The 26,002-nt window shown below is 38.9% G+C and overlaps 1 protein-coding gene across 4 annotated transcripts in view; it reads right to left on the reverse strand.

Annotated features, from left to right (window-relative positions):
- Window positions 1–7,843: 7,843 nt before the first annotated feature.
- ppp1r3ab (protein phosphatase 1, regulatory subunit 3Ab) overlaps window positions 7,844–26,002 on the reverse strand; it is a 46,321-nt gene continuing 28,162 nt past the window's right edge. Inside the window, exons 2-5 of one of the 4 annotated variants that reach the window (XM_069903846.1) lie at window positions 23,190–23,248; window positions 22,940–23,091; window positions 12,764–15,211; window positions 7,844–10,560 (exon numbers count right to left, since the gene is read on the reverse strand). In XM_069903846.1, coding sequence (XP_069759947.1) covers window positions 10,375–10,560; window positions 12,764–15,211; window positions 22,940–23,091; window positions 23,190–23,248 — 2,845 coding nt within the window. In that variant the 3' untranslated portion in view covers window positions 7,844–10,374. Of the gene's footprint in view, window positions 10,561–10,585; window positions 15,212–22,939; window positions 23,092–23,189; window positions 23,249–26,002 lie in introns of those variants that run through there. The other 3 variants (XM_069903844.1, XM_069903845.1, XM_069903843.1) reach the window with 3 other exon arrangements.

Below are 26,002 nucleotides of genomic sequence, written 5' to 3' on the forward strand. Positions count from 1 at the left end.
TATGATATATAACCCTAATACTGCCCAATTTTCATTCTGTTCTCATAGACATTGAACTCTCTCATCTCAATGCCTCCCATAATCTATTCACAGCTATCAAACATATTATACCCATTGTACACGTTACTTGCAAGATCTCTCGATTTCCTCTTTGTCACCATCTTTTGAGCTAATTAAAACAGCCAAGAAGATCAGTGAGGTCTCCCTTTCCTCTGTAGACAACATTTACTGGGAACGTTGTCTGAATAGGGCTCAAGGAATTATAGGACCCCTTCCATCCAGCGCACAGTACCTTCAACCCACCACCTTCAAGAAGGAGGTACAGGAGCATCAAAATTAGGACCGCCAGGCTGGGGAATAGCTTTTTCCCACAGACAGATGAAACATGAAAATCATCCCAAGTATTTATATACATTTATTTGGATTTTTTATGTGATCATTATTTGCAGTGTGTGTTTCCGTGTATGCATCATAGTCTGGAGAGACGCTGTCTTGTCATGTTGTATATAGGGAACTTGAACTTGACTTTCACTCCTGTACATTTGCTTCCCTTTATGGTCGAACGACAGTCCTGAGAAAATTAACCAGATTTTTACCCCTCCCATCAGTGTTGCTTCAAATGCAAAGACTTTCACAGTTCCAGAGCAGAGCATCAGGAGAACTTCATGGAATATCAGCCCCAGTTTTTTTTTTAAACAATTCCTTAAAAAAATAATCAAAATTAAAACAGTTAAGGGTGGAACACAAAATTTCTGCAGAAACTCAGTAGGTCACAAAGCACCCATAGGAAGTCAAAGACAGTCGATGCTTTGGGCCCAAGTCCTTCATCAGGAATTAGTATCGGGGCATTGCTGAATTACAAAATGATTGTGAAAAGGAGTTTTACTGTTACAAAAAATAGAATTCCTATTGGTCTTGTGCCAATCCCACTGGAAATTTAATCATTCTTACTAAGGGCAGAGTAGACAAGAACCAAAAATATCAGTGCTATTTAGGTTGATGACTGGCACGGTAAAAGGATTTAAGCCTTTTAACATTATTTGACATAAATGAACATTTTAATTATTGTCAGAGAAGTCTTTATAAGCTAGGAAAATTGAAATATTACTGTTTGTAAATTGTTCTGAAGCATAAAGAAAGATTAAAGCCTCGTGGTGGGTTACACAGTTTTGAAAGAATTGTTGTCCCAATATAAGGTTATTAAATACGAAAAGACTCCTGACGTTCTGTAAAATTTTCAGTAAATTAAAAAAAGATCAAGAAGTTACTGTCTGAGGCCAACAAGTCTTGACTGCTGAGAACCAATCTTTAGTGGAACATATTTCTAATTCTTTTCAATACCTAATATTCTTGGGAACCCAGATCTAATCTCAGTTATGTTAATTATTCTTCTTTATTCCGGCATATGCTAAAGGTTTGAGATAAAGGAGAATCTAACTGTGGTGGCAATGTTTTATGGATGAATCCAGGAAAATTTATCTTATTCAATAAAAGAGACGTATTTTTAAAGCAGTCTACTAACCTCGGGATGTGCAAAAGCAATTTACACCTAATTAAATACTTGATTAAATGTAGTCACTCCTGTAAAATGGGAACTTGGCAGAGAGTTTTCACACAGCAAGGTCCCACCCCCCCATCTTTTAATTCAGACCCCTGCCTGCTTTTTGCTCATACCTTGATGGATTGCTCAGACCCCTTACGTTGGTAATATATCTTTGCTACATAAAAACGCTGTGTGACCTGCTGAGTTTCCCCAGCACTTATGTACTTTTTAAAAAATAAATAAAGTGAGATCTCACCTGCTCCTCCTCAACATCCATTTCAGAGGGCAGATTGATCATTCCAAATAATGTTTCCTCCAAAAGTGCTGCATCCTTTCGGTCCTGAACCATAATTTGAGCTCATAAATACTTTTAGTGCAAACATTATACTCACCTCAAATAATCTGGTGGCCATTTTAATTTAATTTGTTTTGAAAGTTTAATGTTTTAGCAAAAGAAATATGATAAACTGCCATAGAAAGTCACAAAGTTGACTCTTCCTTCGAAGAGGTTCACCTTTTAAAAAAATTGCTGCACGTGCAGTCACATAATGAGACACTTTGGGATTAAATCTAAATCCCTGTATGTCTCATTTGAATATCCCATATTCATTTAAATAACCTACTTTATCTTTTATTTATATATTTTTTCTATGAAACTATCAACCAAGTTGTTTGGAATTCATGTAATGAAAATAAGGGTTGCATTTTGGCAGCTCCTAAAAGACAAAAACTTAAGTTAGCATAAATGAATCTCTGTTCGTCACTTAAAATTAAATATGGAATATGGTTCTCTGCTACCAATAAGTTTCATAAAGGCTTATATATATTTAAAATACTAAATCTTTTGTGTCTGGTTTGCAATTCTTATGTGCGTCACTTCCCAATGCAGGATGAGCTTTTGCATTATATTTTTGCTTTAACAATTTTTTGATTAAAGTTAAAAAAAAATCAGAAGTTCTGATGGAGAATTGTTAAGTGTATGAATCAAAAGGATCACTTGTTAAATTTTTACCAAGGTAGGCTGAGGAACTCAATTCAATAAATGAGGGCGAGGTTCAGCTGAGATCAGGAAAAAAAACCACATATTGCTGTAAACCTACAACTTGACACAAATTAGTCAATACACTATATGTTATTCTCATAGAATAAGCTCCATTCTTTGTACCCAAGTTTTAACCAGTTCTTCTACAGCCTAAAAATAAAGAAAAATTAAAAAAACCCGACATTGCAAATCAAAAGTAGCAGCAAAGCCAAAAGTCTTCTTCTTTGGCTTGGCTTCGCGGACGAAGATTTATGGAGGGGGTAAAAGTCCACGTCAGCTGCAGGCTCGTTTGTGGCTGACAAGTCCGATGCGGGACAGGCAGACGCGGTTGCAGCGGCTGCAGGGGAAAATTGGTGGGTTGGGGTTGGGTGTTGGGTTTTTCCTCCTTTGTCTTTTGTCAGTGAGGTGGGCTCTGCGGTCTTCTTCAAAGGAGTTTGCTGCCCGCCGAACTGTGAGGCGCCAAGATGCACGGTTTGAGGCGTTATCAGCCCACTGGCGGTGGTCAATGTGGCAGGCACCAAGAGATTTCTTTAGGCAGTCCCTGTACATTACATTGTATTTTTTCTTTGGCTTGGCTTCGCGGACGAAGATTTATGGAGGGGGTAAAAAGTCCACGTCAGCTGCAGGCTCGTTTGTGGCTGACAAGTCCGATGCCGGACAGGCAGACACGGTTGCAGGGGAAAATTGGTTGGTTGGGGTTGGGTGTTGGGTTTTTCCTCCTTTGCCTTTTGTACTACCACGAAAAAACTACTAAAGATTGTCAGTCTACTAATTCTCTTTTTTACTAATCTTAATGAACAGTTCAGGGTAAAATAAATCTGTTCACAATACTTCATAATTAATACTTGCACAATATTATATAAGGTGGGGAACAAAATAATACCAAAACTAATTTCACTAATAAAATCATTGAATGGGAGCATTAATTAATATTTTTTGGTTAGAAAAAGTAAAAAGTTCCATTGAGAGGAAAGCAAATGACAATGAAACATGACAGGTGGCACACTTTCAAACCCTGCCAAAAGGATAATGTTAGACATTAAAGCGAAGCATTTTGTCAGTCAGCAAGCTTAAAGTAAACTAAGATCACTGCTGAGGGGACAGGATCTGCCTTTAGCTACAGAGACACCAAAGAAGGCAAGATCTTTCACTTTCAAGTCACCATATAAATATTGGAATGGAGAATTCAAGATGCTCTCATGGATATTTGAGGGCAAAATTCAGAAAACTGCCCATGCAGCGTAATTTGAGCAAATGTGGAACTGTTAAAATTGTATTCCACAGCACAGTGTGTTACTTAAGAGGATTATGTTTCTGTGTGATGGATACGGATGGATTCAAGACTTTTCACCAAATTTTTTCCATGTGTGATTTTCAAGGCAAAACTCATGTTTAAACCACAAGGAAGTAGTAACCGATGTAAGATTTTAAAAACATTTTTAAAGGAATGTAATTTTCTCAGTGAACTGAGTAACACTATAATCAGCTGACATCCTGATAGAACTGAAGAGAGAAATCACAAAGTATCTCAATTAGTGTCTTTTGGAGCCATTTAATAATATTCTAGCCAACTGTGCTCACAACAATTATCTTGAATAATGCCTTGGCAATCACATTACACCATGCCACAGCTGTAAAGTGTATTGACACTACTCCCACACACGGTGCCTTCATAAGACAGATAAGAAAAACAATTGACCAACATTTCGTTATTAGTTAAAATTGCCTATGTTCTGTATTGTATTTCGAAACACCATTATTGTTGAACCGGAAGATTAGAGAATTGAAAGTATTGTTTTGAGATTTTTCATCAGTTGGCTGTATTCAGCATTTTATATGCATACATTTGCCAGTTGACTCTTGTCAGTATCTCAAAGTGACATTGATTCATTGAGCTAACCAGCAAAAAATAATGTAAAATTACATTTAATAATCCTAAAACTATCTTCTTCCTTGGAAAGTTGTTTTTCTTTATTATTAATGTATATTTTCTCAACTTTCATCATTTATATAAAGAATAACAAAGAGAAGAGCACATTAGTTTGAACTTTGAGGGAAATATTGGTAAAATATGATATTTATTGTCACAATTCTGGCAAAAAATGGCAGTGCCATGTAGACCCATGGGGAGCAGGGAGTAGAGACACCCTCCTTTGAAGGGTTCTACCACCCAGTCCAACTACTGATGGCTCTATGCAAATTTTAATCAGCCCGTTAAAGGACTGAAGGTATTTTATTTTAAAATCCTGTCACCGCAGGGTCTGGCCCAAGATGGCGGTGCCTGTTCAGCAGTGGCCTCGAGGGATTACAGACTCTGGGATAGCAGAGGCAGGGGCGTATCTAAGGTATGGCAGGCATGGCACTTTCCTGGGGCATTACCTGAAGCCGAGGGTGCCACTTGAAAGCCAGCCCCCTCCAAACCCCGCGCCACTGCAAACGCAGACATACAAGGAACACACACCTGCTCGGTACACTTGCCCTCCTGACAGGGGTTTCAAGGTCAACATGGGCAACCACACATCAGCCTCAGCCACCCACTCCTGTGGGGTTCAGCAAGGATCCTTCCTTGGCCCCATTCTTTTCTCGCTGTACATGCTGACCCTTGGCCATATCATGCAGAAACATGGCATCTACCTACACTATTACATGGATAGCACCCAACTCTACCTCCCCCCTAAAACCAGATGACCAGTCAAAAATCACCAACCTCACCAACTGTCTGGAAAACATAAAATGCTGGATGGTTTGCAACTTCCTCCAACTTAATGAGACAAAATCTGAGATCATCCTATTCAGCCCCCTAATTTTACCAGAAAGTTACATGACTCCTCAGATAATCTATCCACTCTTATTAAACCTCACTTTAAATCCCTTGGGGTGCTATTCGACCCTGCCTTCAAATTTGACAAACAGGTCAATGCTGTGAAGGTCTGCTTTTTCCAGCTCCACACCATTGTTAAAATAAAACCGTACCTTTCACTCAAGGACCTCAAAAGGATTATTCGCGCACTTATTTTGTCACGTCTGGACTATGCTAACTCTCTATACACTGGGATTAGCTAGTCCTCACTAACCCACCTCCAATTGATTCAGAATGCCGTGGCTAGGATCCTGACACGAAGAGGGACCATATCATCCCAATTCTGGCCTTCAGTGGCTGCTGGTGCGGCTCAGAATCGACTTCAAGTTGGTGCTATTTACATACAAGGCCCTCAACGACCCTCCACATCTTTGATCTGCTTATACCCTACTCTACTCTCAAGCAGCTCATGTCAGCTACCATGGGACACCTGGCTGTTCCACACACTAAGTGCACACAAAGGGGAGTCCAGGACTTCATGGTTGAGGCCCCCAAGCTGTGAAACAGCATTCCCCTGACCTTTAAACTAGCCCCCTCCCTCAACTGCTTTAAATCCAGGTAAAAAACATACCTTCTATCGTTAACATTTAACATCCGAAACCCTTTGTATATTCCTAACATCTGACAATGCTTCAGTTGTGGTCTATTTATAATGTCTTAATCTGTTGATCTGTAAATAGTTGTACTAGTTTTGATCAATTGCCTTGGTTTGTTCAACACTTTTGGTCAATGCAAGTTGAAAAAAATGTGCTATATAAATAAAGAACTTGAACTTCCTTGTCCTTGAGTTCGCTCTCAATTATACAATGCCAAATACAACAGGCAGCCGCCAAGGCCAGCTCTCACAAGACCTCCTTGTCGCCGTGTATATTGATGCATTGGCCAACCCAATCCAGGTGTTATTTTGTGTAGATATGCCCTTGAGCAGAAGACTGGCACAGGAGCACCAGAAAATGAGGACACCACCCCCCCAGTGAGATGGAGAAGCAGAGGAGACAATTCTATTGGATGGTGACCTTGGCAGTGGAAATGTGAGGGCTCTGTGGCTGAAGAACACAAAGGCAGCAAGTTATTAGCAACTCGAGGTGAGGAACTACAGCAGGCTGTGGGCTGCTGGAGAATGTTTTGAGACTGGCTGAAAGGGCGCCAGGTATCGGATTTGGGATACGAGAGGGTTCTGAAGGCTTCCTGATTGTGATGGAGGTTTGGCTCTGGAGTTCAGGTTGCAAATGGTTTGGACTGAAGTCTGTGTACCTGTAGAGGCTATGGGAACACTGGAGGTGAATCCACGGACTCAGTGTCTTTCTCTCAGTGGGCTCTCTTCTGCTTCTTTTTCCTCTCCTGTAAGGGCGAATCTTTGTCTGTCTTATTACATCTGGTTCATTATATGACAATAAAGGAATCATGGATCTTAAATCTTGAAATTAACCATGTTTATTTTGTAAGATTTTTATTTTCATTCTGTAACTCTGATCAGGCAGTTTGATCTCATATTACTATCATAGCAATTTTAAATCAATTTCTTCTTCTGTTACATTATTGTTAATTTTTATCAGTACATTCTAGATGATCTAGAGCTAAAAGTGTCTAGTTATCTCTGAATCCAGAGTATTTCTTAGAATAGAAAGGGAACAAAGAGACCACAGAGCTGCAGCTGGAGGGACAATGCCCACAAAGTTGGCCTTACACTACAAAGACCTTCTGCAGATGAATTTCAACTGACACCTAATGCTCTTTACCAAGGAGGCTGTGCAGATCACATCACCAGGTCTTGCAGGATGGGACTGATTATTATCAAGAACAAAATTGACCCTCAATTTCTGCAACTCCAGATCAAACCAGCAAAACTGATGACATCAGCAGTATAAGTCAATTGCCTGTTCTTTGTTGCACAGTTGCCACATTTGTGAAGTGCAATCAATTCATCAACTTTCCAATGGATGCAGTGAAATATTAACTGAAGACTCAACTTTCTACACATTTGCTTTATTTTGTTAGCAAATCTAGCAATATTTGACACCTACGTACATTACCATCTGCAAACTCTTTATACATTGATGTACATTAAAGAAAAAATATTGTGAAATCTTTTAAAGGCAGTGAAAACCAACAAATTGGTGATAGGTGAGAGAGAGGGTGACATTGTGTAAGGCTTAATACTGCAGAATAGCCACTAATGAGGGTCCAAAAAGTTCCAAAATTATATGCCAGACAAAGGAAAAAAATTTACTCGATATCAGATAAACTTTTCTTAGTGCAAACAGAGAAAGCAAAAAAAAAATTAAAAATCTGAAGGCAAAAAGTGTAAAACAAAATTTTGTCATTGAAATGCCAAAAAGGGAATTCTAGGACAATTATCTTAAGAAGATGAGACTACTGGTAATTGAATGATGGAAAATTGTCATTGTTTTAAAAGGCTAAATAAGTGGGGAATATATGTTGAGAAATGAGACTATATTTTCCCCAAACAATTTCACATAAAGAAGTTAATACACAAAAGTGCTGGAGAAATTCAACAGGTCTTGCAGCTTCCATAGGAGGGGAAATATAAAACCAGTACTTTTCTGTATTAACTACAGTTACATCATCTGCAGATTTTCTTGTTTCACTCACATAAAGAAGCAACATTTTTAGAATTAAATTGGGAATACAGCTTTCCATTAATAAATATTCAAAATAAAACAATTACAACTCCATTTCATTCTCCCCTTGCCCCTAGTATTTCCTTGTGGCCTGATTAATGACTGACCGGCATTATAATGACCAATTTCATATAATGAGGCTATTTGTCCCATCAACTGTACACCAGCTCATAGCATAGTAAGCCTATCAGCCCCATTCCTTCATCTGATGGTCCTTCAAATTATTCTTTCTCAAGCACCCAAAATTCCCTTTTAAAAGAGATTTAATTGAGATGCAGGAAGTTCCGACAGGCCTACACAAACTAGATGAAAAAGAGGATAATTCTGGCTGGAGTCTCTACATTGAAGGATCAGAGGGCAAGAAATTTAGTACTGAGATGGGGTGATAACCCTGCAGAATTTGTGACTGATGACACTGAAAAGGACAAATTACATCATTATTCAAGAAAGTGATTGATACATTTCTAGATGCAAAAGGCATGGGGGGAACAGCCATAAAACAGAGATGCGACATATTGTATTAGAATGTAGGAGCAGGTTCAAAGGTCCCAGTGGTCTATTGGTGATCCCATTTTTTGTTTCCACATTAAATCTCCTCTTAACTTTCCTTGTCAAGGGAGATCAATTCCAATTTCTCTATCCAAGTTCATGGTTGAAATCCTACACTCCTAGAACCTCTCCGGTAATTTTGTTTTTCTGTTCTCTCTGTGGATCCTTCATCTCCTTCTTAAATTGGGTCCTCTAGAATTCTTTGGGTTCTGAGGTGACTGATCTAGGCCAGGATATTTTTTAAGGGCTTGGTAGATGGATAGTTTGCGAGGTTCACTTCTTGCAGTGGGTTTCTGGGTGCTCCCATCAAATGGACTCTCTCCGCTTCGAGCAGTAAAGTGCCAGCGATTCCTACAGGTTGGCTGGGATGTTAGACAGTTTCAAAAGAGCTTTGAAAATGTACTTGAATCATGTCCTTGCCCATCACTATATATCACACTGGAGCACAGATAAGAGCGTCTGTTTCACAAGTTGCATGACAGGCATTAAAATGATGTTGCCTGACCATCGAGAACTCTGTTAGCTTCAGTGATGAGGGATGGTGGCCTTGGGGTGGGGAACACAAGATTTAGTTCAGCTAACCTGCAGGAGGATCGGGAGATATCATTGGTTGTTTCTCTCCCTTGTTTTGATGTGCCTGGTGTAGGTAGTCCAGTTCTCAGAAGGATACAGATCACAAGTGCATGTTAAACCATGAGTTTTACAGATTTTGAAGTGTCAAATTTTCAATACCCTTTTCCTCAGGCAATATTGAAGGATTATGCTGATGTACATAAACTGATGGTGACTTTCATTAATGATGTCTGCTTTCACTGAGAGATGGCTCCCAAATTATCAGAAAAATTTCGTATTTCTGGTTTCTTGTTGCACATTTATGGTCAGAAGGTGGAGCTCAGCGACAATGTCTCTGAAGGGACTCTCTTTTTCTTCCCTTTCTCTTATTATTGGGGGCACCAGGCAATGCTAATAGTAACTCTTTGCTTCAAGATTCAAAATTCCTTTACTGTCATGGCATAACAGATGTAATATTACACAAAATTCACTCAAGTCTGCTGTGTGGGAGAGAGATCTGACGTTAGCAGAAATTGCCAGATGCATTGTACAATCAGAGAAGGAGAAGCCAAAGAGTGTCCTTGGTTTTTACCTCCAGCCTCCCACAGCCTCCACTCCAAACCATCAGCTCCAGATCTGCATCTCCGACATGAACATGAAGCCTTCAGCACCCTCGCACATCCTGCTTCCCCTAAGCCAGTCTCCAGCAGTCCACCCTGTGCTTGCATTTATGGCAGTGAAAAGTTTACGTATATTGTGTATGTTACATTTTTTAAAAATTACATGGCAACATAAGGAACCTTGAACATTGTACAGTCAGGGGAGGATTGAAAGGGAATGAGTGATTTCAGACAAGAATGGAGCTGGCAGGTTGCAATCTCCAAGGAGAATCTTTTCACCAATGCCTTCAAGAGTTGATGGTGCATTGTTCGTTCCTTTCACCTGAATGGTTTGACTGATCGAATTCATTGTTCAGAGGTGAAGAGCAGGGCAAACTTTCAACCAATGGAATCATCCTTGTAAGTGATTACCAAAAATAAATAGGGGCAGGAGGAGAATGTCAATACAAATAAATAATTTAATATTTTAATAATTGATCTCACCTCAAAATTCAGAAGCTGGCCTTTATTATTTAGATAAGAGGTTTATTTCAAAACATGCTGGGCAGCAACAGTCAGTTTGGTTCTCAATGATGATAGATGCAAACCTCCAGTTGTGGTATAACCAATATGATCTTGAGATTCAATGCCATGTACTCCATTCCTCTGTTAATGAACCCCAATAACCCCAGTGTTTTATCATCATCCATTCTCTCAACATGTCCTTCCATTTTCAAAGATTTATGTAGATGCGCAATCTTGTTCTTTTGGAACTATGAAATTTAGAGTTTACTGTGAGATGTAGCGCATACAAATGTGGGTTTGTTGATTGCAAATTTAACAGCAATAAATCAGCTAACACAGAATCAGCTTTACTCAAGAGAAAGATTTTCCAGTTTTTTTTAAAATGACTCATTAAAAGTCGACCCCCTTATTTCTAGCCTCATCTGCCCACCCATCTGAACTCCTGACTGTGGATCCTTGCCCTGACACCCACTCATCCAAGCTCCCAATGCTCAGACCATGGATCCTTGCCCCAGCGCATGCCCATCCAAACTCCTGACTGCAGATCCTTGTCCTGGCCACCCATTCACCTGAGCTATTGATGCCCCGATCATGAACTTACCACCCAGTCCCAGCCATCTGAGATCCTGATGCCTTGAACGATGCAGGTACTCACAAGATCAAATGTTTGACCCATGTAAAAATCTACCCCTCTTTTTTGCCCCAAAAATTCAACGATAACATGATTATAAAACATAGAACACACATCTTTCCATCCTCCCATTCACTCTAAACTAATTTAAAGGCCAAAGTCAAATACAACATGGCAGCCACTAAGGCTGCTCTCATGAGAGATTGGCCAATACTGCCAGAGGTGCTATTTTCAATCAAACCCCTCCACTCCTGGCATTATCGACCCCTTACCAGTTTGTTATCAACTTCCTTTCAACCCATGGAATTTATCAACCCCCAGGGGTTGATATCAACTACTTTGGAGACCCCTTTGTTTAGTGCATTGAAGAAATTATGCAATTCTTAAATATCATATAAAAGGATGGCATGTGAAGGAGAGTTGGTGGGAAGAGAATGGGATTGAGGAACTAACAGCAGGTCCCAGAGTGCAGTGAAAGACTGCTTCTGCAACCTGCGAATGGATGTCCTATTCCCTGTGAATGAAATTCTGGAAGGGAGTGTATACGTTGATTGACCAGGTTCTCAGTTTTTGAGGACTGCACAGTGGAACTGTGGACTTCGCAAATGTTGTATCTATACAAACTTTTCTTCTCTCTTTTTCATAGAAACTAAACTGCAGTGTGCACAAAAAATAAGGTTCTACATGATCTAATCTATTAATATGTGGTTCCACATAGTCAATAAAATCTAATATTCTTATCTTCTGCTCATATCATCTCAAAAATAGGGGATGTTTTCGGTTTTGCTGAAAAACCTGTTACTTGTGATATCACAGGCAGCTGGAAACTACACGACTTGTATCATGAACAATGGAAACCCCATAAAATATTCCATATTGACTGAACAATACCAAATATAAATATCACAAACAAAATAAAAGTTTGTGTTTAAATTTGTGTTCACTTTAATGTTTGACTTTTTAGAAAACCAAAGCATATTGCTACCCATTGACTTTGAACGGGAAGAACATTTAATGACTACAAGTATCCATTTATATTGGACTAGCTAACAACAGAAACATATGACAGCAAAAGTAAAGGTTTGGTCTGAAATTATTGTTTACAGTGTTACTTTGAATTTTCCAGAGAAAACCGGTCAATTAATTAAACTAAGAAACATGTATATAGTTTCTATAAATTGTAAATGTCATTCAATATTCTTTTTTAAACCTAGTTAATGCACGTAAGATTCTGCCATTTTAAGACATTTCCATAGAATTGTTGTCAAATTCATTGGTTAACCTTTTGAGCCCTATGATAATATGTTGCATCAAAATGAAAGATAAGGCTAGAATTATTTTTGTCAATTTTACAAACACAATGCATTAAAATAGGTTTCAAAGATTTAATGCTATTTTGTAATAATGTTAGAAACGTTGAACATTTTGCGGAAGTGTGGAAAGAAAAATGTAGGTAATTGGAAAGCCAGTGGTTGTCTCAGTACTCAAATGGTGAGCAATCCTGCAAACCAATTTCAGTTCTTCATAAAATGCAACCTCTTCCTCTCCTTCAATCTCTCAATTAAAAAAAACAGTCATCAGTCTTTTCTAACAGAATCACTATTAGTTTCACCTTCACAATACAACCAATACAATGAAAAAAGATAAAGTGCAAAACACCCTATAAAATCGTAATGATAAATAGTAACAAGAAACACAACAAACAAAACAAAGTAGCAAACTTTCCATACTGTGTTTTTCAAAGTAATTTCATTCATAAATGGCTCGCTGCTCAATTGTGAATGAAGACCGTCAACACTACTGTCAAAAGCTTCTCTCACCTGTGCAAGTGCATTTATTTTTTCATTGCATTCTCTGGATTTTAACTGTTCTGAATTTAGGAGAATATCACTTATAACATCAGTATTTGTTTCCTTTCCATCTTTCTCTTTAACTGGTCCAGTCAACATGACTGGATCAAAACATTTGTGCTTGTTACTCAGCTCAGAATCCTGTGGCAATGTGGTCACTCCAATTTTCTTCCACTTAGTTTCATTGGAAGTGGATGTGTTTGAACCTAGTTTTGTATTATCTTTAGGTTCTGCTGCATTTTGATTTGTGCTCCTATTTGTTGGTGAATGTCGAGTGCCGTGAAGCATTTCTATTTTTTCAAAATAATGCACACCCATTGATTCAGAAAACATCTCACTTATTTCTTTCTCCACAATGGTTTCATGGTCTACCTCAACATTATTCTCAACCTTCTCACACTCTGCACTTTTTCCATGGCCGCCTTCTGCTGCTGTCAGTCCAAGAGTAAGCAGAGCTTCTGTTGCCATCTGAGATCTAACTGCTCCGCTGCATGTTGGAATAATTTTCATGGATTCATCCCTTTTGCCATACAAAGTATTTTTCATGCTAGAAGCTTCTTCTTGCTCAAGATCCACTTTTCCCACTTCCAAAGAGTCCTCAACATTCAATATATTGAAGTTCTGTGTCAACTTTACATCCTTCACCTTCTCATTGCCCTTCTCCTCGTCATAACCCTCCTCCCCTGGGACATCTGAAAACTCACCATCTTCTGCATGCACTTGTTTTATCTCACAATTTTTAAGTCCAAGAACATTTTCAGGGATTTTTTCACTCATCTCCGTGCTTTCATGAGAAAGTATTTTTTCTGCTTCTTCTTGAAGATCGGGAACCATCTCCTCTACATTAGAAACACTTTTGCCAAAGTTTGCTGGAGGTGTTCCTCCTCTCAAATTCTCCTCAACAGTTTGAAAAGCTGCAGTCAAATTTTGAACAAGTTCTAAAGATTGTTTGCCATCACGAAGTAGATCTGGATGGAAAGCATCTCCTAAAGGGAGTGGAGAAGTCCTTGTACACGGACTTACGCTTGCACTTGTTTCTTCCTCTGTGATTTTCTGGGCAGCATTCAATGCAACTTTTGCCATTTGCACTCGTGCTGTGCTCATTTCAGTTACAGGTTCACCAAACTGTGAAACATCTGTTGCATTTTGATCTTTGGTAAAATGGATATTTGAAGGCTCTCTATGCCTTGATGTTAAATTCAAAACTCTCTGCTCTGAAATTTGTGCATCATTTGCTATAGGTTTTGCTTTTTGAGATGCAAATGAGAACATTGTTCCTTCATCTCCACCGACTTCAAACAAAGCTGCTTCAATGGCTTCCTTTACCATTGTATCGGCGAGTGTACATGATGGAACACTAATACGCTGCTCCACAAGTTGTGTGGCTCCTCCTTTTTGTTCATCAGCACCACCTTTGTCTGTTGAATAGCTCCCTGGAATTTCTGTCAGAGGCAGAATTACTTTGGCAGTTCTGTTGGTCATCTGCTCTTTCTGACCCCTTGTTCTCGGAATGAGGTTTCTTGGAAAATCTTCTGGTCTTACAGTTTCCAAATTTTCAGCTTTAGTGTAACCTTGTGATGGCTCCTGTGAGTCTCTTAGAGTTGCATTGAATATTTGTATTTCCTCAGATGACATTGATCCACGAAATGAAGATCTGATTTTCTCCGGCTCAAATTTGAGGTCAGTGTTGGTGCAGATTGTAGAAACAGGGAAAGATACCGACGTACTAATTGATGGTACGTCAGCAATCAAGTAAGTTTCTTCATTTTTATCTTCAGAGTCTATAGAATTCGGTTCTAAGTCTGTAGGATTTAATACATTACCAGGGACCTCACCATATCTGTCAATTACATCCTGAATGAGTCCCAAATTATTTTGCATATCAGCAGCTGCGATGCGATATGGGTTGTTTTGCAAGACTGTATGAATTTCTTGTTCAGTTTTAGTTGATGTATCAATTACATTCAACGTAACAGTTTCATTCCTTTTCTGAGAGAAAGGACCACCTTCTTTGTGCTGTAAATGTATATTATTTAAAGGGAACCATTCAGAAGATTGGGTTACGGTGTTGTTAGAGGATGTTGCAACATTAACACTATCTATTGGTTTGGTCGTATTTCCATCTCTCTTGTGACATGGAGCTTTGAGATCAGAAGTATTTGTGCTACTTGCTGAGGGGATTTCAACCCATTCGTATTCTTCCCTATGCTTTACTTTGCTCTCGGTGTAGATATTTGTGCTTGCACTCTTGACATGTTCAACTTCTAGGTCTTTTTGCTGAATTACTGGTGATTCACTGACTATAGCTGCATTCTCTTTATTCCCTTCTTTGACTTCATAGTATAATCCTTCCAATTGTATTAAATTAGTTTCTTGACCTCTTAGGTTAGTCAGTGAAATGTGCAATGGAGGATGTATCTGCAAAAGTAAATCAAACAATGGCAAAATTACAAGCACAGATTTATGCCTTCATCATAAACAATTAGACATCTTTAATGATCAGCTCTCATTTAGTAACTATTCAACCACCAGCCTGAAAATGAAGTCTCGTTAAATAAATAAACCGACCAATCATATTCATCAGTGGTGGTATCAATGTCTGAAAATTATTAAAACCATTCCCAGTTCAAAAGGAAGAAACCCCATATTTTTGCTATGGTAGATGGGTGACACAGTGGCATTGCAGATGGCACAAGATACTTCACAGCTGCAGTGACCTGGGTTCAGTTCTGACCACTAGTGTCATTAATGTCAAGTCTGCACAATCTCCTTGTAACCATGCATCTTTCCTCCCACATCCCAAGGATAAGCTGCTATGTTGACTGGCTACTGTATATTATCCCCAGTGTTGGCAGGGACTGGGAGAATTAAGTGGACGTTTGAGAGGAAAAGCTACAAGCAAACAAGTGGAGGAGTGGGAATGAGTAGGATTGCTCTACAATCTGGGAGAAATGCCATGGGCTGCATTGCCTCCTTCCATGGAGTGTGAAATTTGGAAAACTGGTGACGTTCTCCATTCTTACACCATGAAATGGAAAACAAATTCTAAAGCCTGTCCACGCAGAGAAATCTGAAGATGTGCAAAACTGGAACCATCTCTGGAAAAAGCCTCAGAATGCATTTATCCGATGAGAATTTTTTTTGAGTTACACAGTCTTAGTACATTAAAAGCTCCTGAAAACATCACATTATATGTTGAGTGGTGTGAGGAGGTTCTTAATGGTGTAATAAACATTACCCGAGTAGTAGTAAATACAGGTAGTAGTAAATTTTATATGTATTTCAAGTATCTTTGCTTTTCCTTTTAATAAGCATTAATTATTTTATTTCAAATTCAAATGATTCTTTTTAAGCTTGTAACAGTTTCATATAGATTATGAATTTCATTCTGTTTTAAAACTATTACTTTAACTACTTTAAAGTAAGTTAACAACATACTTTTCACTCTCTGGTTTGCTAAGCGTGAGAAAGCGATGATTGAGTGATCAGCCCACTTAATGTTGCAGATGCACGCATTTCTCCAGACTGGACACCTGACAACAATTGTTCACTTTTAAAAGGGAGCCCACACCACCAATATTACTAATCTTGGTTTTACCGTTGTCTTCAAAAATTCGTGGTAAATACTAGTGCTTTGCTATCAATTGTAACATTTGAATCAATTGAGAAATTTAAATCTATAGTCACAAACAAGCCATGCTGAAAATATCACCAATTACATTAATTAAATGACCTGTGGTCCATGCCAAGATTGAGCCATTAGTCAAGCATTCAATCAAAGCATTCTTTGCTCTCCATTTGTTGGTAGGGTCTCTTTACTATATCTAACTTGCAAATGTGGCCCAGGAGAATATCAAGGTTGGACAATGGATTTAAAATAAACGTTTTGATAAAATTTGACAAGATTAAGACAAAGTAAACTCTCATCCTTCATAGGTTAATTTGACGGAAGATGAGAATAAGTGTTGCCAACACCGGTTAGATTTTTTAAAAAAAAAGTGAGTGTTACAGGGGGATGGGGGGGTTGGAGCAGGATACAAAGTTACAGTTCACATTTCCAGAGAGCCTAGCTCCAGACCAAACCATAAAGAGAGTTAATATTCTCAAATGAAACCTAGAACAATGGATTGTTTACTGAGAGAGAGACACCTCGTGAGGAGAGAAGACATAAACATGACTCGTGTTTGAGACAATTGAAGCATCGGCATTTCATCATCTGAAAAGACAAATGAAGTGACTGTGTGAAATAGTCATTTCTGCTGTTTCTCCTTTGTTGGGGGAAAATAGTGATCCACTGTGACCATTGTAATTGTCATTTTTGATTGACCAATATCTGGGTAAATAAGCAGGAGAATTGCTTCATTGGATTATGACCCTTCTGATGGTCATTTCATCTGACTTTTGCCTGGGTCTGTGAAAGCATCGTGGAAGTCACACATTTCCCCTATACAAGGAAGAGAGGAGTTGTGAAAATCATTCATGTAAAACAGTTCTCTGGAAGCAACTTGATAATGATTCATAAGTTTCGAACAGTTTGATCACTCAGTGACTCAAGAAATTCATAATTATTTCTGAGCATCAGTTTATAAAGTTTCTGGGTTTCAACATAGGATTTCCAAGTCTGAACTTTGAATTGACTTTCCAGAATTGTGCCTAAGCTGTAATGGCTTAGAAAATCCACACACATGTATATTTGTGCAAAGTTGGGGTTATGTTTAGATTTAAATAACATTATATCATTAGTAATTACTAATAAATATGGTTTTAAAAATAACATCGTCTTGGTGAATTTCTTTTGTTGCTGGTCTTGATGCAACACAAGTATGAACTTTGATTCTATTTTAATATTTGAATTGATCTCAAGTGGATTTCAGCTGGGGAAGGTGGGGTAAAGATTCCTCCTAGCCTTGGTTATTTTAACTCACTATTCTCATCCACATGCCAACATCAGAAATGGGCAGCTAGTACTATATGAATGGTGTTTGAAGTGGTAATCCAGCATACCAATTCAAAGGGATCCCTTGTCAGTGATCAGCCAAGCCCCAGGAGGAATGGACAAAGGAGAGTGAAGCTGAAGAATATGAAGATGTGTGTGATAGTAGGAGGTAGGCTTACTGACTCCAAGGAAAAGAAAGACTTAATTCTTCAACGAATATTATGGGACCTTTGACACCCTCCCAAGAAGGCAGAAGGGACCATCAGTCAAATGAATAATGGCATCTCTGACAATAAGGCACTCAAGGAGCATTACATTGCAATACTTGTAATTAAGTGCTCAAGTCTAGAAAAGGGTCTTGAATAAAATCCTCTTACTCAGGAGAGAGAATTCTGCCATTGCACAAGAGTAAAGATATTATTTCATGGTGAATGAATGATGAATAAATGTTACAAGACCTCAAATTTTGCATGACAGAAAGAATTTGCATTTTCAATGGTTTAAATTAACTGATTGTTTTGCAGCAAACATTAAAATTGTGCACAAAACAAAGAATGAAATTGTTGCATTATTTAGTAGTAGCTGAAAGTCACATTTAAAATAGACAGATATTTGCATATCTAATATATTATTTATAATTTCAATATGAAAAGAGGATTTAAAAGGCCATTTCACATAAGATGTGCCATTTATTTGACAGACTCATAAGAGTGAAAACCTTTAATCAACACACTTTATTCATTTTTATTTGGAATCAAATTTCCATGAACTCTTCATAGTAGGTACCCGAAATTACTCTGCGACAGAAATCTGACAGCATTCTATGTTTCATTGAATGGCAAACCTCTGATGAACAAAGCATGTAAATCAAGTACTGTACAAATAATAGTTGAGCTTTATATAAAAATTAACAATTGCAGTAGACTTTGGGTGATCCAAAAATAAAGTTGCAGTATTAGTTCACTGGAAACTTGGATGGTTCATGGTGATTGTTAAAATAGCACAGGTCAGTTTGAAAGTGTTGAATGTAAATTGACATTGGAACAAAATCCTTCTTAAAGCAGAGTAATTGAGGAAACAATGAAGGGCAAGCATCATCTTGAAGAATGAAATGGAAGGAATAGTTTTCATTGGGCTAAATAGCTACAACATGAAAGGGAATTCATAAAAAATCTTTTTGAATTTAGATCTGCGAGAAGTATACAAACTCATCGGCAAGGTGAAATATTGCATCGAGCATATTCAAAATATCCCAGTGGATATCCATTAAGGGGACAAACCAGACAGTCTCATCGAAAAGTTTTGCTCTCAACCAGACTAAGTAAAATGGGTTTAAATTTAACATAACTGTCTTTAGAAGGTTGGAAATGTGCAGGTTACACCTACACGGCCTGAACCTACACGGCCTGAACCTACACGGCCTGAACCTACACGGCCTGAACCTACACGGCCTGAACCTACACGGCCTGAACCTACACGGCCTGAACCTACACGGCCTGAACCTACACGGCCTGAACCTACACGGCCTGAACCTACACGGCCTGAACCTACACGGCCTGAACCTACACGGCCTGAACCTACACGGCCTGAACCTACACGGCCTGAACCTACACGGCCTGAACCTACACGGCCTGAACCTACACGGCCTGAACCTACACGGCCTGAACCTACACGGCCTGAACCTACACGGCCTGAACCTACACGGCCTGAACCTACACGGCCTGAACCTACACGGCCTGAACCTACACGGCCTGAACCTACACGGCCTGAACCTACACGGCCTGAACCTACACGGCCTGAACCTACACGGCCTGAACCTACACGGCCTGAACCTACACGGCCTGAACCTACACGGCCTGAACCTACACGGCCTGAACCTACACGGCCTGAACCTACACGGCCTGAACCTACACGGCCTGAACCTACACGGCCTGAACCTACACGGCCTGAACCTACACGGCCTGAACCTACACGGCCTGAACCTACACGGCCTGAACCTACACGGCCTGAACCTACACGGCCTGAACCTACACGGCCTGAACCTACACGGCCTGAACCTACACGGCCTGAACCTACACGGCCTGAACCTACACGGCCTGAACCTACACGGCCTGAACCTACACGGCCTGAACCTACACGGCCTGAACCTACACGGCCTGAACCTACACGGCCTGAACCTACACGGCCTGAACCTACACGGCCTGAACCTACACGGCCTGAACCTACACGGCCTGAACCTACACGGCCTGAACCTACACGGCCTGAACCTACACGGCCTGAACCTACACGGCCATTTATTAAGATTATGGCTGAGCTTCTGCCTCAACAGCATTTTCCACCTCTGAACCCGCAGATTCAATATTGTTCCGGATCAGTGAACCAACTCCCCAGCCTTCTTGGAGTAAAACACAGGATTCCGTTGATGCCGTGGTTAAGTGAAAAAACCATACAAATCCTGGAGAAACTCAGCAGGTCAAACAGTGCCTTTATGAAGCAAAGGTAAAGTTAGATGAAACCTTGATGAAGGGTTCAAGCTCAAAACGTTGGGTGATGTATCTTTACCTTTGCTACATAAAGGCACTGTTTGACCTGCTGAGTTTCTCCAGGATTTGTGTGTGTGTTTTTTTTTGCCTCAGCCTTCTTGTGTCGAGAACCCTAACAATTCAGAAACAGCATTGGTTAGTGTAATGCTATTAGAGTGCCAGAAACCCAGGTTCGAATCTGCCGCAGGTCAATCGGTCACAGGCTGGAAGGACCTGTTCATCTGCCAAATCTCTAAAATACAACTATAAATTTACATATTCCAGCATTTATTCCATACAGCTGACATAAAGCCAAGTTAAAAGTTCCCTGTTTTCTTCTTTAAACAGTGGGAATAAATTCAAGAATCTATGAAAATTTGATTTAATCCATCCATTACCTCTGTAGCCAATTCATTCAAAACTGAATTTTGTGAAAGAGAAGCTTGCATTTGTAGACCTAAACATTTGAAGCAGTATTAAATTAGTTCTTTTTAAAAAGGGAGCATTCCACAAGATTCATATTTATTGTCTAATACAATGAATATCAAAGGCAAAATGTTCAGCTTTATCATGCTTTGGGATGAATATCTATGCATTTAATTCCAGTTCAGTCATTTGCCTTCACCAGTTTTTGGTAGCTAAACTCCCATTTCATATTGTTCAGTCCCATCCTAGGGCTCCAGAAGTTTACATGTTTCAAGTTAATGAAATAATCAGATCAATAACATGGCAATCCTAAACACATTTTGGAGAATTAAAACAAACTAGATTCTCTTGGTTTAAAACACATCACATTACTTTGTTTTTAATGTGTTTTACATTTGGCTTAGAAATACTTTTTGGACTTTTTTTGGCCTTGGTTCCTTCTTTCATAATCTGATTAATTTCTTGCATTTTTTTCACATTCTGTTATTACTTATTGTGCCTCAAATGGGTCATTGCCTGTTATTGTAAGGTTTGTTTTAATTCAGGCAATGCTGCACTTAATTGGTTAGATAATCAAAAACAGAGGGTAGTTATCAATGGTAATTGTTCTAATTGGTAACAAGTGACCAGTGGAAACCCCCAGTGATCAGATCTTCAACCCCGATTAAGATTTTGCTGAGATTATTATAAACAAACCAACCAAATTCAGGGATAACTCAAATTTATTAAGCAAGCAGTATAACCGTGCGAGTGCAAAACAGTTCAAAGATATCTACAAACATATGGCAATTCAAGCAAATGATTGGTGTATGACATTCCTTACTGAGAAACAGGTTCTTAAAACAAAAACTGTAGTTAAATATTAAACCACTAAAAGCCAGCCGTGCAGGTTCACCAAACATGGAATATTTGGTCACATTATAGGGTGGTGACACCCAGGAATTTTGAGTCCGTTTCTTAAAACAGTGTTAAATTCAGAAACTATAAAAAATAGAACCCAACAAGTTTAAATATGCAGAAGTCTGTGCTGTTGAGGGTTTTAATTGCAATATTTATTGTTGTGAATCTTTAATAAAAATGTCTATGTCATGGCAATTTTACCAGCCATATCTATGAAAGAAACTCAGTTCCATTGATATGATAATTATTCTGTAGTCTTCAAAAATTTGTAAGTGCGCATTATCAATATAAGTGATGAAAGCAGCTAAGTACAAAAATGCAAATCTTTTATACAAAAAAAATGACACTATTACAATTATATATTTTGGTGGAATTGCTGTTCTGATAAAAGAGAATGAGGTTGTTGCTAAGGAATATAAAATTTTCAATTTGCTGCACACAATGTCAGCACCAAGCAGTCCCTTGACAGGGTTTATCTACGAGGCATAATTCCCTCTGCTCTGTCTCAGCATTAAATCCTAAACCAGCATGAAAAGCATATACCTACTGTGCCAACCTGACACTTCCATTTCCTACATTAACCAATTCATTTTGAATAAAAAAAAGGTCAATTTTCCAAATGTATGCTCCCAGTAGGAGTACACATTCAGAAAATTGGTCTTAGAGTGTCTCCTTAATGCCTGACTATTTTCCACAATGGACTCTTATGTGTTTGAAATTAGGCCACAACTGAGAGAAGTCATTTTACTTTGGAGCACCTCAGTTGACAGAGATTGATGGTTTGCTTCATCTCACTGGGCTGATCCAAAGAGTATCCACTCTTCACACCCAGTCACCATCTTATTTAAAATTGAACTGCAAGCATGAGCCGAGAACTCAAAACGGCTGTTGTTAAGATATTTGTTTCATAATTAAATGATAAAAGTAGAACTGCAGTTGGTGCTCATTAGTCTAACTACTTAAATAGATTTTAAAAAAATGAAATACATAGTTTAAGCTCCACAGCCAGAGAAACATATCAGATGTTCAAGCCTGGATAAAGAAAGAAATGAAGATTTTGTAACAGCTCAAAATTCCAGAGTTAAATTGAGTAAAGAATAAATGGGGAAATAAAAGAGGAAAACAGGGTCGACATTTGTAATTTAGACATAAAAGGCCCCTCCACACCAGGAGCTCGTGCCTCCCAAATACACCAATTCACCTACGACCAACCTCCGTGTGTTTTTTTGAAGAGTGGAGGGAAAGCTGAGCACCCAGAGGAAATCCATGCAGACATGGAGAGAATGTACAAACTCCTTACAGACAGCATCAGATTTGAATCCCGGTCGCCTGCACTGTAATAGCATTGCGCTAACTGCTTACCGGAATGTTTATAATGATCATCAGTACCTGCGTGTCCCGCTGTTGTTCACTTTTAAATTCCTTTTGTTCACTATTTTCATTTGGAGGACTTTCGGTATTCCACTGTGGTATTGTCTTGATTTCCAAAATCACCTCTCTGTCTTCCTGTTCCACTGCATATGAGTAAATATGAATTATCAGTAACTTCACACAAGAATGTTTTTCAGGAATATTATGTGAAAAACACTAGCTTAGGTGGAGCAACTTCTACCTTCAAAGCTCGGTGAAATCGTTAGGCCATCGTCCCAGCTGCTGTTCAGAATCTCTCTGCTTTAAACAAAATACAAGATTGTGAGAGCACACAAGATATTGTTTCTTGAATAGAGTTTAGAACGTAGGAACAGTACAGCAAATAAAAACACACAGAAGTGCTAGAGGGACTCAGTTAGTCTTGCAGCCTCTAGAGGTGAAGATATATTACTGACATTTTGGGTCTGCCCTTCCTCAAGGGAACAGCACAGGAACAGCTCATTTGGCCCATCATGTGCACCAAACACAACCCTAAATCTCTTCTATTTATAAATGATCCATATGCCTTCAGTCAGACAATTAACTGGACAATTCTTTGTCTAATTGATATTTCAGCCACAACACCCACAATGTTGTTCAGTTGTGTCGATTTCCCTTGCAAACCAAACTGATATCAGGATGAATATTTAGTTCCCCCACCCACCCAAGCACTCCACACACTTTCAAACCTTCTCAACCATCACCAGACTTAGTGTTCCACTTCCTTTTCTTCATCCCAGCAAGGATTATTGCTTGCTGCACATTCCTTATCCTCTACATGAAAAGGTTAGCAAAGAATACGCACATGGTTCATCAGGCATTTTTCGCCATCCTGCCCTGTTACAGACATTTCCTAGTATCACTTGGGCACTAAGTGACTGTAGGCAGGCCTTACCAGTAGTAAAGCCCATGTTATTGTCAATAGAGAACCATGGCCCTGACTTGCCAATCTCTTCAAATTAACCACCCGCCATGCATGTACTTACCAATATAAAACATTGTCTCTGTCAAACCCTGTAAAGTGGCTACATTGTGCATCTTTGGAGCTTTTCTGCCTTTTCAAGGCACCTTTCAATTTTGCAGCTCAATAACCCCTGCTCCCTCCTAATTCCCATGATACAAGTAGGTCGCTTCTTGGTTAAGATCTCCTGCCAAGAATTTGCTTCACATGGAAAATGATGGCATCCAAATAAAAAGGTTAGGGTTATGACAGGGTCAAAGGAATGATTGAAAATCTGGTAATCTCCTGTTTAAAAAAAAAATCACATTCACGGTGTTTTAAATTTAATGTAAGTATAAATACACACCCTACTTGGAAGTCTGAATGCAGTTTTAACTGCACGCTAAAGGGGTCTAATTGGCTTTGAGGTCAATGTTACAGACCATCTCTAGTACTTGAAATGATTTCCACCTCTCCTGAATACCAAGCAGGTCTTTGCAAGAGATGCAGATGATATTAAAATTAAATGTATCCAGCATGCGAATTTCTGTTAAATCCTTTCCAGTGCTCAAATCTCAATTGTCTCTTCAATTTTCTGGAACCAATTGCCAGGTGAGACAATTAACATTTGTTACATCACAGACCAGCAGCAAAAGAAATTCACTAAGAGATTTTTTTTTTAAACAATATATTTATTGTGTGTGTGTGTGTGTGTGTGTGTGTTGGGGGGGAGGGGGGGTGCATGAGGTACCCATACCATTACAGCGTAGGCACAATTCTGAAGAGTCATTCCACATTTTAGTCTTAGAACTCCATAGTTGAAATGAAGACATTTAAACTGAAGTAATCGGGAAGAAGGTGGGAGTGACTGCGAAAAGCCCATGAATCCTTAATAAGTTGCTTCTAGAGACATGCCCTTTCATAAAAATAGTTGTCACAACTTCCCTTTTCCTTGTGTAGGGGAGGCATGTGAGTCAAAATGACCATCACAATGGAATGCAGAAATTCTCCTGTTTCCTTTACCCAGATATGGGTCAATCAAAATGCCCATTACAATGGTCACAATCCAATGCAGAAATTCTCCCGTTTCCTTTACCCAGATATGGGTCAATCAAAATGCCCATTACAATGGTCACAATCCAATGCAGAAATTCTCCCGTTTCCTTTACCCAGATATGGGTCAATCAAAATGCCCATTACAATGGTCACAATCCAATGCAGAAATTCTCCCGTTTCCTTTACCCAGATATGGGTCAATCAAAATGCCCATTACAATGGTCACAATCCAATGCAGAAATTCTCCCGTTTCCTTTACCCAGATATGGGTCAATCAAAATGCCCATTACAATGGTCACAATCCAATGCAGAAATTCTCCTGTTTCCTTTACCCAGATATGGGTCAATCAAAATGACCATTACAATGGTCACAGTGGTACAATAATTTCCCTGGTGAGGAGAATCAGCCGAATTATCTATTCCACACAAAGTCACTCCACTTCTGTGTTCATCAGACGGAAGTGGTCACTTCATGAATCCTGTTTCTTTAAGTGTTCCAAACACGTGATTCTCTCACCTTTTGTTTTTCCTGAATAAACAATCATTGATCTAGCCTGGTCATTTTAAGCATGAGATGCAATTTTTCCCAGAAAGAACTGATAAAATTTATTAATGGTGTTAATTTGCAAATAATTACAGAACCTTTATCTAATAATGGTCATTAGTCTTGAAAGTATTCATGAAGCAATCATGACTTTATTCTGAGAAACAAAGTTTTGTTTTTATAAGTTTTCTTGCCTAAGTACCTCTTGATTATTGGCGTTTACTCCATTGGCTATCATACCAATAATTGCTGTCTGGCCTAACATATATAATAGTGCAATTGTCATTTGTAGAATGTCTGATTGGCTGGAGCTTGGTCATATATTAAAACAATTCAGGAAAGTTAACATTGGCCAAGATTTTACTTCCTGAACATTTTTGGGTGTATTCTATGGACTTTGGGCTGCTGATCACAATACCTTAAAAAAATATCTATCACATTGGTTTTTTTTTAAGATATAACCTATTTTTGTTAA

The sequence above is a fragment of the Narcine bancroftii genome, chromosome 11 (assembly GCF_036971445.1).
Source record: "Narcine bancroftii isolate sNarBan1 chromosome 11, sNarBan1.hap1, whole genome shotgun sequence".
NCBI classification, from domain to species: domain Eukaryota; kingdom Metazoa; phylum Chordata; class Chondrichthyes; order Torpediniformes; family Narcinidae; genus Narcine; species Narcine bancroftii.